This window comes from Malassezia globosa (assembly GCF_000181695.2).
Source record: "Malassezia globosa CBS 7966 chromosome Unknown mgl_sf_8.1, whole genome shotgun sequence".
Classification (NCBI taxonomy): domain Eukaryota; kingdom Fungi; phylum Basidiomycota; class Malasseziomycetes; order Malasseziales; family Malasseziaceae; genus Malassezia; species Malassezia globosa.
In genome coordinates this window covers 456,174-470,411 of record NW_001849864.1, presented here as the reverse complement: position 1 = coordinate 470,411, position 14,238 = coordinate 456,174, and the positions used below count along the sequence as shown (strand labels likewise).

Here is a 14,238-nt window from a genome sequence, read left to right as displayed (position 1 = left end):
CTGTGCTCCAGTTAATGCAGTTCCAGCCCAGTGGAAGTCTCGCAGATGCTGTTGAGCGTGTGTTTGATTGCATGAAGCAGCGCTTCTTCGTCGGCGAAGACGTGCTTGTTGAGCATGAGGGCGTGCGGTATCCAGGCGTTGTCCGCTCGGGCTTGTGCTGCAGGCACGCGCCAAGCAATGAACACGATGCTGATAATGCGGCTGCTCCAGCCTCTCGCCCGAATTCCTCCAAAGCGTTGCATGCGAATCTGTCGCTGACTGAAGCAGATGCGCATGCCGATCCACCAGAAGCATATGAGTATACCATTGAGTTTGAGCATCCCGCCAAGACCAAGGTCGTCCGAGCTGAACAGCTGAGCCGCGAGAGGCATGCACTGACAAAGACGATCCTGCGCCGCTTTCTTCGTGATGCCTTGTGCCGGGATCCATACGTAGGGCAGTTCTGGCTCGTTCGAGAACATCTCGCTCACAAGCATGGCCTATCGTCGGCCTTGCCACCTGCTATTCAAGCGAGCATCGAGCAGGCATCGAACTCGCACAAGCGGCGGAGGTCGGAGGCAGGAACCGATGCGGATTCATCTGCTGCAGGTGCGGCCTCGTCCTCTTCTTCGTCCAACAAGCGCCAAGCGCGCGAGCCGAAAAAGACCAGCCGAGCTGACGACAAGGGCGCCATGCCAACATCGGCCACAGCAGGATCGACTTTGGCTGCTGCCATGACGAAAAAGGGATCCAAGTCTTCTTCCTCTCCACCAGCACCACCACCAACACCACCCAAAGTCCTCAAATTCCCTTGTGAAGACACACTCCTTGATGCCATGACACACGAAGAGCTCAAGGTTGAGATACCTGGTGAGCTTCCTCGCCTAGCATGTCGACCAGCACTGGGTGGCGAAGACCAGCTCAATGTGCCCGCTGACGTGTTTGAGCCATTCTTGACCGTGTACTATTTTTTCCTCACACTTGGCGAGCCGTTGGGCATATCGTGTATGGCCCTCGACGATTTGGAAGGCGCACTTCGACATCCCGTGAATGACCCTCCTTGCGCGTTGCTTGCAGAAGTGCACGCTGTACTTTTGAATGCTATTGTTCGCGACGGTGCACACAGTCGTGATCTGGCGCCGGCTGCTATTGCTCAACGGCACGCCCATGCCGCCGCTCACTCGACTTCGGCTTCTGGACCTGACGAGAACTCGACTGCCGTAGGGAATGGCGACATGGACACGCCCACGTCGGATGCAGCGTCAGATCTAAGTGAGCTAAGCGACTCGCCGGAGCGCGATGTGCTGGATGCAGCGCGTGAGCAGAGTCGTGGCTGGCAACGCCGTGAGCTGGACGACGAACATCGGTCTGGCTGGGAACGGCACTTGGTCGGCTGCCTTGTAGACCGTGCGACGCCAGAATCCTTACCGCGATACCTAGGGATCTTGTCATTCATGACCGGTGTGGAGTACAATGAGGACGACTCGATCGAGAATGGGCGGCAGGCAGGGCGTCCTTTACGTTCAGCCGCTGAGCGATACCCACATTTGCCATTGAGTGACAAGGTGCACATCCTGCAGTTTCTGTGCGAACTCGCCGTGTTGACACGAGATGTCAAGGCATTTTACGAGGAGTGTGAGTCGCACTTGACGGAACTGCGCAAGGAACGTATTGAGCTGGTGCGTCAGCGAAAGCGCTCGTATGAGCAGCAGCAAGAGCTTGAACATCAGCAGACCTCGGCACAGTCTGGCGGCGAGCAGGACGCGGCCGGCCAAGGTACGGAGAACGGCGATTCCGGTGCGACGGCACATGCATCAGGCTCAGCTAATGACGCCGATCGCAGCCAACGTCGCACGCATGGCCGGGCCTTGACAGATGCCGGCGACGAGGATGATCACAATGATGGCGAGAATGGGAATGAGGACGACGACAACACGGACTCGGAACGAGATGAGCTAGCGTCTGACGGCGACGAGCCTGGCGGTGCTGACCGAGACGAAGAGGATGCATCGGACGCGGACGAGCAATCGGATGGCACCGACGGATCTGACGATGGCATCGATCGCAAAGAAACGGATCACTACAAACGCTTGGCTGGTACGCGGCAAGAGGTGTTGCGCGAAAAGGCACTACAGCGGGAAGAAGAGGCTGAGAGAGTCGCTGCCGAACAGGCTCGGTTCAAGGAACAGTTTCGTGAGACGAAGCAGCTTCGTGACGAGCGTCGCCGCTTGGCCGAGACGATCCAGCGGTGTATACGGCGAGAGGGAGCGATTGAGCGCGAGTTTCGACGGTATGCTCAAATTCCACGTCTTCGGCCATTGGGGCGGGATCGGTTCCTTGATCGGTACTATTGGCTGGACGGCATTGGATCAGCAGCGCGTGGACACATGGCTTATCAGACAGCACGGATCTTTGTGCAGTCTCCAAGTCGGCGCGACTGGGACAAACTGTGCGTCGAGTATGCCGATGGACGGGATGCCCTTGTGCACCGACGCAGTGGTGAGCACCGGATGGACTCGAAGGCGTGGTCCTATGGCAGTTGGGGCGTCTACAGTCAGCCAGAACAGGTCGAAGAGCTCATTGCGTGGTTACGGCCGCAGGGTGTGCGTGAGCATGCGCTGAAGGCGCAACTGCTCAAGCATCGCGAGGCTATTGAGGGCGGCATGCGCCGCCGCACCGACGATATTGCATTGGGCGTTCGGGAGCCAGCGATCGAGACGCGTCGCTCGACTCGAATGCGGTCTGAACAGGCGACGCAGCTACGTATGCCATACATGCAATGGCGCAACACAGCTCGCAATGCATAGTTAGGCATGTGGGGGCATTTGTGGAAAGTGAGGAGAAAGGCGCTGAGGGAGAGAGAGAGAGAGAGAGAGAGAGAGAGAGAGAGAGAGAGAGAGAGAGAGAGAGAGAGAGAGAGAGAGAGACTGTCGTGGATGAAACAGGTAACCATGTTGATGACTGCATCAGAGTAAAAATTCGGTCGCGATCACTTTCTTATGAAGATTCAGGGCCCTGACCACCCGGAATCAGCTGTACATTTGTTAGACACTCGCGGTGGTTCCAGAGCCGTATGCGTAGCTTTCGTTTTTAAGGACGTACAGTGCAGATATTGTTCCCATTGAGCAGCGTTTTGGATAAATGCGTCTTTTTATAGCCGTCTGGCGTCTCTTCACTGCACATGTGGTAAGAAAGTAGCACAAACCATACGCACTATTCCACCGCATCTTCTAGCACCATATCTGTGCAAGGATAGCGTAAGTCATCTACCGTACTGCCAATGACGCAGGTTCCGCTTGCTACGTACTGACATAGTCATCAAAGCCTAGGAGCTTGCCGACAAACTCGCGCTGGCCCTTCATCACGACCCAGATGGAACTTCCGATGCAACGATCGACAAGCTCAAGTGGAAGGATCGTCGCGGCCGCAGACATGCTGGACTGGTGTATAAAGACAAGTTACACACTCACAAATGCCGTTCACCCACACGGATGACGACAGAGGCGCGAGGGAAGGGCGTGCGACCATGGAGGTGTGTATTACTCCATTCTCCATCCTCCACCCAGTTGACTCTTCGCAGCACGCCGCGTGTCGCGGCGACAAGGTCGATATCCGCCGTGCTTGTCGAGTGACACACATGTTGGTTATCGTACTCCACATTGATTTCGCTCGTGCGTCCGGCGAGTTTACATCACCGGTAGCATGTCGTGGCGCCGTTCGCAGCGTTGCGGCTGCGCTTGTCTGTTTGCTGTAGCTGCTGTTGCTCTGGTGCTTCTGAGCCATTTCATTCGCGACTACATACTGACTGGTCGCCAATATCTCGTCCAGCTGCAGCACAGGTCCATGCACCGGCGGATCGTAGCACTGGGCGACATCCACGGCGATTACGAGCATGCAACATCGATTCTTCGTGCAGCTGGGATCCTCCATGCAGAAAATGACTCATGGGCTGGTGGATCGACCATCTTCGTAAGTACCGGTGACACCGTCGACCGCGGTGACGATACAATCCGGCTGTACCGTCTCTTCCAAGACTTGCGCGAGCAAAGTCGTCGTGTGGGCGGCAATGTCATCAACGTACTGGGTAACCATGAGATGATGAATGCTATGATGGATTGGCGCTATGTGACGCCTGGAGATATGGCATCATTCGGCGGCCCGGTGGGACGTAGGCAAGCTATGTCTTTGCATGGATGGCTTGGCATGGAGTGGATGCAACACTACAACGTTACGATGAACGTTCCTTTGCTGCCGGATCCTGTGGCGGTATACTTTCCGACACAGCGAGCGTCTTTTGTCCATGGCGGCATCACGCCAGCCTTTGCGCAGATCGGCGTCGATGCCATGAACAAAGATGCACACTCGCTACTCACCAAGGCATTGTCAGCGTACGAAGGAGACTCCATCAATATTACCAAGTCTGAGGAAGCCCTCTGGCTGTCAGATGGTCCATTCTGGTACCGTGGTTACGCGCTTGATCCGCATCAACACGCATGTGCCACGGCCAACAGAGCCATTGACGCACTGGGCGTGTCATCCCTTATCATGGGCCACACACCGCATATGAGCGGCATTCATGCACGTTGCGCTCATGGCCAAATCTTCATCATTGATACAGGCATGAGTCGCGCCTATGGCGGCCGTCTTAGTGCACTGGAAATCGACTCTTATGCTGAGAAGCGCGGCTGGTTCACATGGTGCATGACATCAACGTACTCTGCCGTGTATGTGCCTGAAGGTCGACAAGTCTTGCATCGCATTCAGCGGTGTGTGTAGATCAACGCATGCCCGGCAGTCCTTGCAGATGACTCTTACACACACACACACATATCTTTCTTTCGTTCTTCACTCTATCCCACTATGAGTATGTTACTTTCGGTTGGGGCGCAGAGCACGCACGACGTGACCAACACGCCACATCTCCTGGTCCGCGATGGCATCGGTCTCCTTGTCGTAGTCCTCGCGGTACGTCTTGCGGGAGCCAAACTCAAGAGCGCGGCGCGTCTCAGAGCCATTCTTCACACTCTCGTACAGGCGCTCAAACACCGGCTTGCAAGCGGCCTCAAACTCTGGCGCCCAGTCAAGAGCACCACGACGGGCTGTGGTCGAGCAGGCCTTGTACATGTAGTCCATGCCGTTCTGCGCCACAAGCGGGTACAGCGACTCGAGTGCCTCCTCACACGTCTCGTTGAATGCTTCTGACGGCGAGTGTCCATGCGCACGGAGCACGTCGTACTGGGCCTTGAACATACCCTGGATACCACCCATCAAACAGCCACGCTCGCCGTACAGGTCCGAGAACACTTCCTTCTCGAAGGTTGTCTCATAGATGTAGCCAGATCCAACGGCGATACCGATGGCCACCGCCTTTTCCAACGCTTGGCCTGTCACGTCCTGGAACACAGCCACGGACGAGTTGATACCGCGTCCTTCCTTGAACAATGTACGCACAGTGCGGCCTGAGCCCTTCGGTGCGCACAGGATGACGTCCACATCACTTGGGGGAACGACACTTGTTTGATCCTTGTACACAATCGAGAATCCATGCGAGAAGTACAGTGTCTTGCCCTTCGTGACGTACTTTTGAAGTTCGGGCCATGTTGACGTCTGCGCAGCGTCAGACAGGAGATTCATCAAGATTGTGCCCTTTGTCGCAGCCTCTTCAATGGTGAACAGGTTCTTGCCTGGCACCCAGCCATCTTCCATGGCCTGGCGCCACGACTCGCCGTCCTTGCGCACGCCAACGATCACATTCAGTCCGTTGTCTCGCAGGTTCAGGCCTTGGCCATGGCCCTGCGAACCGTAGCCAAGGAGAGCGAATGTGTCATTCTTAAAGTAGTCATGCAGCTTCTCCAAAGGCCAGTCCTCGCGCTCATACACCTTTTCCGGTGTGCCGGCAAAGTCCAACGTCTTCATGCCACGCATCACCGAGGGCATCGCTGGACGCACAGACGACGACGACGGCATCACACGCGTCGCGCGTGTAGCATGCGATGCGAGTACACTCAGCGAGCGCACAGGCGCACGCAACGGGGTAGATGAGACACGAGTAGCAGAGCGCAGAGTAGTACGAGTAAGCGGAGAGCTCATAGGTACAAGATGGAAGTGGGGGAAGCACAAGATACTGTGCCGATGTTAGATAAGAGGAGGCTGAGTCACGCAGCGGTAAATCCTCGCCTGTCTATCTTTCAGTGCTTTCAGGCAAGTGGCTATCTGCCAGCCCCGATGGCGCCAGGATACGCGCAGCACATGAAAGGGGCGGGGCCGGGCGAGATGTCGACCGACTCGTAGGAAAGACGCATGATGAGGAATATATCGGCCGAATTGCGTGGGACTTGCAGCACATCTGCAAGTCACAAAATCATCTAACAGAAACGACGAACGAGAGTGCGCGCATATTGAGACGACGATCGAGCAAATCGGTGGTGCGTGACTAATGGCCATCGTTGCCAATGGTCCAAAAGATAACGCGTTGGTTGGCCAAACCACGGTGGTTCATGATGGTCGGTGGCGTGGAGGGGTCGATCGGGGATGCAAGTGCCAACATGATCAATTCTGTTAACGCTTTTCACACACGCACATACCTACCAAGAAACCACACGCTGAGCTCGGTCTCCTGAGCATCGTAGTTGTGGTGTGTGTCAGCGTGAATACGTCAAGATTGCCGTCAAACATGCTACGTATTCTAGCTGGTAGAGCGTCTGTGGCTCACCGCTCCATCACTACGAAATATGGACGGCGCCGTCTTCTGTCCACTGAGACGCCACAAACATACATTGAAAAAGTCGTGCAAAAGTATGCTGTCGATTGGGACCCAGCCGTGCGTGTGCGTTCCGGCGACTACGTGTCGATTCGACCGGCAACTGTCATGACCCATGACAACACGGGACCGGTCATCACCAAGTTCCGCTCGATCGGTGCGAAACAAATCCATGATCCAACCCAAGTCGTCTTTGCTCTGGACCACGATGTCCAAAACAAGTCGCCCAAAAACATGGATAAATATGCGCGCATCGAGGCCTTTGCACGTGAACAGGGCGTGGACTTTTACCCCGCTGGTCGCGGCATAGGTCATCAGGTTCTAGTCGAAGAAGGCTATGCCTTTCCGCAGACGCTCGTTGTCGCCTCAGACAGCCATTCAAACATGTATGGAGGCGTCGGTGCTGTAGGGACGCCGATCGTCCGCACAGATGCAGCGGCCATCTGGGCGACAGGCAAAACGTGGTGGCAGCTGCCTCCTATGGTGAAAGTCGAGCTCACCGGCCAACTGCGTCCGGGCGTCACTGGCAAAGATGTGATCGTGGCGCTGTGTGGCTACTTTAAGAATGACGAGGTCCTGAATGCAGCGATTGAATTTACCGGCGACGGTGTAAGCGCACTCACAGTCGATGAACGACTCTCGATCAGTAACATGACGACAGAGTGGGGAGCTCTGGCCGGTGTCTTTCCTGTGGACGATACAACACTCAGTTGGTACGATGCACTGCTGCGCAAAATGGACAAGCTCCATTTCCAAATGGGCTCGTCGCCGCGGCCCTCTGACACGCACCCGCGGCTGAACTGGTCACATCTCGAAGCGCTCGAAAAGCATCGCATCCACTCAGATGACGGCGCATCGTACGCAAAGCACTTGCGCCTCGATCTATCGACTCTGTCGCCCCACGTGTCCGGACCTAATAGCGTCAAAGTCGCGACGCCTCTCTATGAGCTTGAGAAGCAGGACATTGCCATTCAGAAGGCGTACCTTGTATCATGTGTGAATTCGCGTGCGTCGGATATCAAGGCAGCAGCGGATGTGCTGCGCGGTCGCAAAGTAGCGCCAGGCGTTGAATTTTATCTCGCACCAGCCAGCAGCGTCGTACAACGCGAGGCTGAGAACAACGGTGACTGGGGCTCACTTCTTGCAGCAGGCGCTCGGCCGTTACCAGCTGGCTGTGGCCCTTGCATTGGCCTTGGTATGGGTCTGCTGAAAGATGGCGAGGTCGGCATTTCCGCGACGAACCGAAACTACAAAGGACGTATGGGAAGCCCGAACGCCCTTGCATACCTCGCATCCCCTGCTGTGGTCGCAGCAAGTGCGGCAGCTGGCAAGATCTGTGCGCCCGAGGGCACTCGACCAGAGGACGGAAGGCCTCTTGTGAGCATGGAATCCATCGACTCGACACCACAAGCTGCTGCTGCACCAGCAGAACTAGAGCCGCAGTTCCCACCAAAGTTTGCAGGTACCCTCGTGTTTGCCCCGCAAGACAATTTGAACACTGATGCTTTGTATCCAGGCAAGTATACGTATCAAGACGACATTACGCCTGAGCGTCAGGCACAGGTGGTTATGGAAAACTACGATCCATCTTTTGCCTCTTCCATTGCTCAGGAGCGTGCGCGCCGAGCCGATAACGGCGAGGATGCTGCTGTTGTGCTGGTAAGCGGCTACAACTTTGGCACGGGCTCCTCACGTGAACAAGCAGCGACCGCACTGAAGTATGCCGGTGTACCTGTTGTGCTCGCAGGTTCCTTTAGTGATGTTTTCAAGCGAAATGCCATTAATAATGGGCTTATTTGTCTTCAGTGTCCTGAGCTAGTGGATGATCTCACGTCATCCTACGCCAAGGATGGACAACGTGGTGCTGGAGGCCGGCAGCCAGGTGAGCTCAGTGTGCTTCTACGTGATGCAACTGTGTCGCTGGACAGCCGCACAGGTGCAGTCGAGCTCAGATTTGGTAATGGCTCCGTAAAGCGTTACACGACGCGGCCTGCTGGCATAGGCCGGTCTATCCAGGAAATCTATGTGGCTGGCGGCATGGAATCCTGGGTCAAACAGCGTTTGTAGCTACCAATACCATCTATGGATGACTTGAATGCGTTCGATCCAACGCATGTGAACTTACGCCCATTGCATCGCTGTGTCATTAACACACCCATAAGGGTGGCACGTGAGCTGATAGTGGATCGGCTGGTCGTCTCGGAGACACATGAATGAATTTGAATAAAAGGCCTCCACACAGATTTTCACGCCCATAGGGAGAAGAGGGCGCTCTGTCCTTTCAATGAATGTGGCGTGATGTGAGATGTGTGCATATGAAAGCTTTCCGGTTATTGGTGGCAAGTGTTCCATGCGTGTTGGCTGGACACTTGACCCTTTACCTGGACACATTTTTTTGTAAGCTCGCTCCGCCACCTCTACAACAAGCAAGTAAGTTGTACTTACCCCTTCACTCGCATTTCTGCTTTCTGGTGTACCTTTAACGATATATGCATGCAGTTCAGACACGATTCTGGGCTGTGCGCGACTACTTTGCACCGGTTCTGCGAGAGAGCAAGTTCAAGGAATGTGGGCTCATAACGCCTGATGAATTCGTGGTGGCAGGCGACTACCTGACCAGCAAGTTCCCAGCCTGGTCGTGGTGCCAAGGCGAGCCGTCCAAGACGCGCGACTACTTGCCAAAGAACAAGCAATTTTTAATGATTCGCAATGTGCCGTGTCTGCGTCGTGTGAGTGCTGTGCACCCGCGCAAGTTTGCAGGTCGTCCATGGTTTCCTCGTGCATCTAGCACGAAGAGCTTATCTCGCCTCGACAACGAAGCAAGGGACTTGCATGGTGTTTCTGATAATACGGAACAATCTATCTATCTAGAAGAGAGTGGCGACAAGGCTCACGGAGCCAATGACGATGAAGACTGGATCCTCACGCACGTTGATGGTGCAAGTGGAACTCCCTCTGCAGAGAATTCACCCATGACAACCTCGCCAACTTCAAAGCTACATGTCGCTACATCAGGTTCCGCCTTTTCCGCACAAGAGAGCGTGCCAACAAGCACGACTAGTAGCATGGTGCTGGGGTGCGTTGCGGACGAAGAAAGCGAAGACTCGAGTCAGCTACGTACACCTGATGAGCTCGATGGTCTTGGTGGCTTCGCGGAGGGCGTGAAAGAACGGGAAGATCCAGCACAATATGTGGCGCGTCCTACAGCGTCATTGTCTGATCATTTGGCTTCCTCACGAAAGCAAATGGCTTTACGTACATACGACTGCATGATCACATACGACAAGTACTACCAGACACCTCGTATGTGGCTCCTAGGCTATGATGAACATGGGATACCTTTGCGTCCGTCGGATGTATATGAAGATGTGGCGTCAGACCATGCGTTCAAGACCGTGACGACAGAGCCGTTTCCGCATGGCACTCCAGGTGTGGGAGCATTAGACACCGTTGCAATGGGGACAGCTTCCAAGCGGAAGTCGCTGGCTGTACATGTCGCGAGTATCCATCCGTGCAAACATGCCAACATGATGCGAAGAATGCTCCAGGTTTTTCATGAGGCAGAGAACAGTTCGAAAGGAAAATCTGCGACTTGCGGCACCTCTTCGTCTGAACATCCCTCCTCCTCGTCGACGACTTCATCGCTCTTAACGCTAATGATGCAACGCGCAAGAGGCATGAGGCCGACCAACTTAGCCAACAATCAAGTATCTGTGGACATGTATCTGGTTTTATTCTTGCAGTTCATGGCTAGCATAATGCCTACGATGGAGCTGGATACAGCACAGAGGCTATAAATGCATGGGCCACAGGAAGAGCGATTTATATCAAGGTTTGTTGTATAGTGAAAATGGGCTTATTTGTACACGTAGATAGTTTGGGAACAATACAGTTACGGTGATGAAGATGAGTCGTTGACACTCGTGTGACCGGTAGCCGCGTGGTTGGTTTCATTGTTGGTACGATAGACGCTGGCTGCTGAGTCATCGGTGCTTCTTCCATCTGCCTGGTCCGCTGCTTTGGCGGCCTTGGAAGATGCTCGACAGGCCGCAATGTAGGCATCCTTTGTGCGCCGCTTGAGAGCATATCGATGTGTTCGTGACTGCTCATGCTTTCCACGCTCATTCTCACGGAACAAGAATGGTTGCGCTTCGTCATGCGTACATATCTCACAAGGCACAAGTTTGTTGCGTTGAATGCGGCCCTCTGTGCGCTGGACAACATGCTGTAGATGCTCGGCAGCAGCCGAGCTTAGTGACGCTGGATCGCACATGCTCTCGTGCTGCAGGAATGAGCGAAGAATGTCTCGCGCCGGCACGCGAACACGCTCGTCCCAATGCTGGAGCTCTGTGGCATCAAGTAAATAAAGCCACACGTCCTCGCCTCGCGCCTGTGCGCGACAGATTTCCGGGAGCAACTGATTTCGAATCCATGATGTTTGTCGTTTCGCGTAGCGTCGCGTCGCTGTCTGCATGGAGGTAATGGCGTCGTCAAAAAGAGCCGCACCGTCCTCGTGGGTCCCGCCGGCATCACGATGCGTTAAATATGCATCGAACTCCTTGTATCCAATCGCTTGGAAAATTCCGCGTGTGTAATCGGTCGTGGCCGCAGCAGCCTCGCCGGTGTCATGCCGTGTCGCAATCTGGCGCAAGGCGCGGATCTCGCTCAAAAGACCGCGATCCACCATGGTCTTGATCCGTGCATTGAGACGCTCATTCAATGCATCTCGACCGCTCCAAACCCAGAACAGAAGCCGCCGAGGTGCATCCGTGCTTGTGCTGTAGGACCGGTCCTGCTCGTCTTGTGCATGGAGCCATGCCGATTGGGGGATGCCTGTGTCATAAAGGATCCGAAGACTCCGGTATACTTTGCGCTGATCTCTGTAATGCCAGCGCCGTGCGCTCTCAGGATCCATTGCATCCAACAGTACCCAGAGTTCTGTGGGTTCAGCCGGAGGCGCTGCATTTACGCGCACTTCGTCGGAGCCAAGCAAGTCCCACAGAGAGCGAAGTGAGCTCGGAAGCGATTCGACGCGTGCAGCGGTTTGTCTTGCGTACAACGACGCATCCATCGGCTCAACCTGCGATACCAAACGACCAGGAAAGAATAAATGCTGCACATAGTAGGTCGTTCCACCAACAATGATCGGCAAGGTATGCGCAGCATGCATTCTGTCACACAGAGCATTTGCATCGTTGACAAACTGAGTAACGTCGTACTCTTGGCCAGGCGCAAGAAAACTCATCAAGTGATGTGGGATTGATCTCATTTCATTCTTCGCTGCCTTATTTGTAATCACGTCAAGACCAATATAAGTCTGCATACTGTCAGCAGAGATGGCCTCGGCTGGCATGCCGAGCTCTTGGGTTGCGTACTCTGCGAGCTCAACAGCCAGCTGCGACTTGCCAGTGCCCGTACTGCCAATCACTGCCACAAGTGCTCGACGTGCATCCACATGCAAATCCTATGGTCAGGCTTATTCTCAATGCCTCGATCAAAGTCCGAGGTCCTGGATAATGTTGGTACGATGGACCCAGCTTTTTACGCTCATACGTACCTTACGAATCATGGTAGCGGCAATCGGGTGGTAGAAGCTTTCATTCTCCAGAAATGTTCGCCGCGCTAGATCCGGCTCGACCTTGTACAGAGCTTTGAAAATTGTTCGACAGTATTTCATGCGACCCTGTGACTTGACCTGTTATCGTTAGTCGGCATTGTCCCCACCCCTTTCTGGCTATGCCGGCAAATACACGTACCCAATCGGCAGCTTGCTTCGCATACATGCCATGCTTATCCTCCAAGGCGAGTTCGTAAAATCGGAGTCGGATCTCTGTGTTGTGAGCCGTGCTGAGCTTATACACATCATCCAACCATGACGTATAGGCGCCTGGCACCTTAGGTCCTGCATGCAAGCGCTCCAGGAACACAACAACTTGGTTCGTGTTCCATCCTTCCATATCACGTGGACTAAATTGGCTGTCGCCTACGGGCACTTGCTGCGCGATGGCTTGTTCCCAGCGAGCTGCCAGAGCAAATGCCTCGACTGCAAGGGTCTCATTGTATTCCAACTTGACTGGCAGCTCAAGCCCTTCGCCATGAAGCCACGCATCCCAGTCAACTTGCCGCAATGCCGCGCTGGCCTTATCGTTGCTGGCAAAGAAAGCCAGCAAATGCTCTTGCCACTCTTGCGTGGAGATCGATTGACCGGCAAATGTCTCGAAATATGCCTTGATGTAAGGCGCAAATACATCAAGACCACCGACCACACGCTCAAGATACAAAAGGAAGTTTGCGCCCTTTTCGTAAGGAATAGACGAAAACGCATCGTCCGGATCTTCGCCATCACGGAATGATGGAATCAGGCGCTGGAAGCGTGGCACATCCGCAAAATCTTCAAGCGAATCACGCAAAGCTTTTGCGCCAATAATATACGAGAAGCCACGGTGCGCTGGTCCATTGTCATCAGCATGCACCATCTGAAGAAGCAGACGTTCCAAGTACACAGTCCAACCCTCATTGAGCCAGAACGACTCCCAGTTCATACAGGACGTTAGATTGCCACTCCACGAATGACAAAGCTCATGCAGCAGGACATCTGTCGCGCTTCGGTCTCCGCAAACAAGAGACGGCGTCAATGTTGTGAGATTGGCATTCTCCATACCACCGTACGGGAAGGATGGCGGGAGCACAACACTATCGTATCGCGTCCATGAGTACGGAGAAACGAGTTTCTCTGCCTCGTGCAAGAATCGTTCGGCATCACGTTCGAACTCCCATTGCACCTTGTCCGCATCTGGCGGCTCTGCCCATACACCCGTACGGGGACCCAACGAGCGGAACGCCAGTAGGCCACCGACAATCGCAATGAGGTACGTCGGTATCGGCACGGGCTGATGAAATTTGTAAATGGATGAGGACTTAGTCTGTTGTGGTTGCTGAAGCGCCGACATCAGTACAGGGATAGTCGATGTAACTTGCGCCGAGTACGTAATCTTTCGAGACGGCGTGTCCATACATGGTAACAGCGAACGCGCATGGATCGCCTGGCACTGCGAGTACAGAAAAGGAGTCTTCTTGGCATGCGTTTGCTCAGCCGTGAGCCAGCCTAGCGCCGTGCACTGGTTCGTCGTGGAATATGCGATCTTGACTGTGACGCGCTCACCAGCCTTGCATGCACCGATAGTAACATGCAATGGTTCTCCCAGAGGACCGCGCCGCGGACCCAATTCATAAGAAGTCGTTTGGCCATTAACTTGCACTTGATGGATGTCTAAGTACGACGTGTCAAACACGGCCTTATTTGTGTCTCTCTGAGCTTCTAGCTCGTGCTGCACAGATCCATGAATACGCTTATTTTCCCAATCGATTTGCCAGTCAAGATACAGGTGGATTGGCTTTAGTTCATCCACATTGGCGCACGAATGGATATCACGAATAGGAGCCGGTGGTCGTGGAATCGTAGTTGGCGCAGGGGGCGCCCACGTTGCAGTCGCACACAT

General features: G+C 54.5%; 7 protein-coding genes across 7 annotated transcripts; 4 read left to right on the top strand and 3 right to left on the bottom strand.

Annotated features, from left to right (window-relative positions):
- Positions 1-14: 14 nt before the first annotated feature.
- MGL_3302 (uncharacterized protein) lies at positions 15-2,786 on the top strand (the record flags this gene model as incomplete). The annotated part of the gene is made up of 1 exon (XM_001729706.1): positions 15-2,786. The coding sequence occupies one exon, from the start codon at positions 15-17 to the stop codon at positions 2,784-2,786; it is 2,772 nt and encodes a 923-aa protein (XP_001729758.1).
- A 190-nt stretch (positions 2,787-2,976) lies between these two features.
- Positions 2,977-3,413, bottom strand: MGL_3301 (uncharacterized protein; the record flags this gene model as incomplete). Its single annotated transcript, XM_001729705.1, has 4 exons — positions 2,977-3,012; positions 3,082-3,154; positions 3,194-3,221; positions 3,287-3,413. The coding sequence occupies 4 exons, from the start codon at positions 3,411-3,413 to the stop codon at positions 2,977-2,979; spliced, it is 264 nt and encodes an 87-aa protein (XP_001729757.1).
- Positions 3,414-3,822: 409 nt separating this feature from the next.
- On the top strand, positions 3,823-4,755 carry MGL_3300 (uncharacterized protein; the record flags this gene model as incomplete). Its single annotated transcript, XM_001729704.1, has 1 exon — positions 3,823-4,755. The coding sequence occupies one exon, from the start codon at positions 3,823-3,825 to the stop codon at positions 4,753-4,755; it is 933 nt and encodes a 310-aa protein (XP_001729756.1).
- Positions 4,756-4,848: 93 nt separating this feature from the next.
- MGL_3299 (uncharacterized protein) lies at positions 4,849-6,069 on the bottom strand (the record flags this gene model as incomplete). Its single annotated transcript, XM_001729703.1, has 1 exon — positions 4,849-6,069. One exon carries the CDS (start codon positions 6,067-6,069, stop codon positions 4,849-4,851), a length of 1,221 nt encoding a protein of 406 aa, XP_001729755.1.
- A 583-nt stretch (positions 6,070-6,652) lies between these two features.
- Positions 6,653-8,806, top strand: MGL_3298 (uncharacterized protein; the record flags this gene model as incomplete). The annotated part of the gene is made up of 1 exon (XM_001729702.1): positions 6,653-8,806. One exon carries the CDS (start codon positions 6,653-6,655, stop codon positions 8,804-8,806), a length of 2,154 nt encoding a protein of 717 aa, XP_001729754.1.
- Positions 8,807-9,228: 422 nt separating this feature from the next.
- On the top strand, positions 9,229-10,536 carry MGL_3297 (uncharacterized protein; the record flags this gene model as incomplete). The annotated part of the gene is made up of 1 exon (XM_001729701.1): positions 9,229-10,536. The coding sequence occupies one exon, from the start codon at positions 9,229-9,231 to the stop codon at positions 10,534-10,536; it is 1,308 nt and encodes a 435-aa protein (XP_001729753.1).
- A 95-nt stretch (positions 10,537-10,631) lies between these two features.
- On the bottom strand, positions 10,632-14,238 carry MGL_3296 (uncharacterized protein; the record flags this gene model as incomplete). The annotated part of the gene is made up of 3 exons (XM_001729700.1): positions 10,632-12,203; positions 12,297-12,434; positions 12,496-14,238. The coding sequence occupies 3 exons, from the start codon at positions 14,236-14,238 to the stop codon at positions 10,632-10,634; spliced, it is 3,453 nt and encodes a 1,150-aa protein (XP_001729752.1).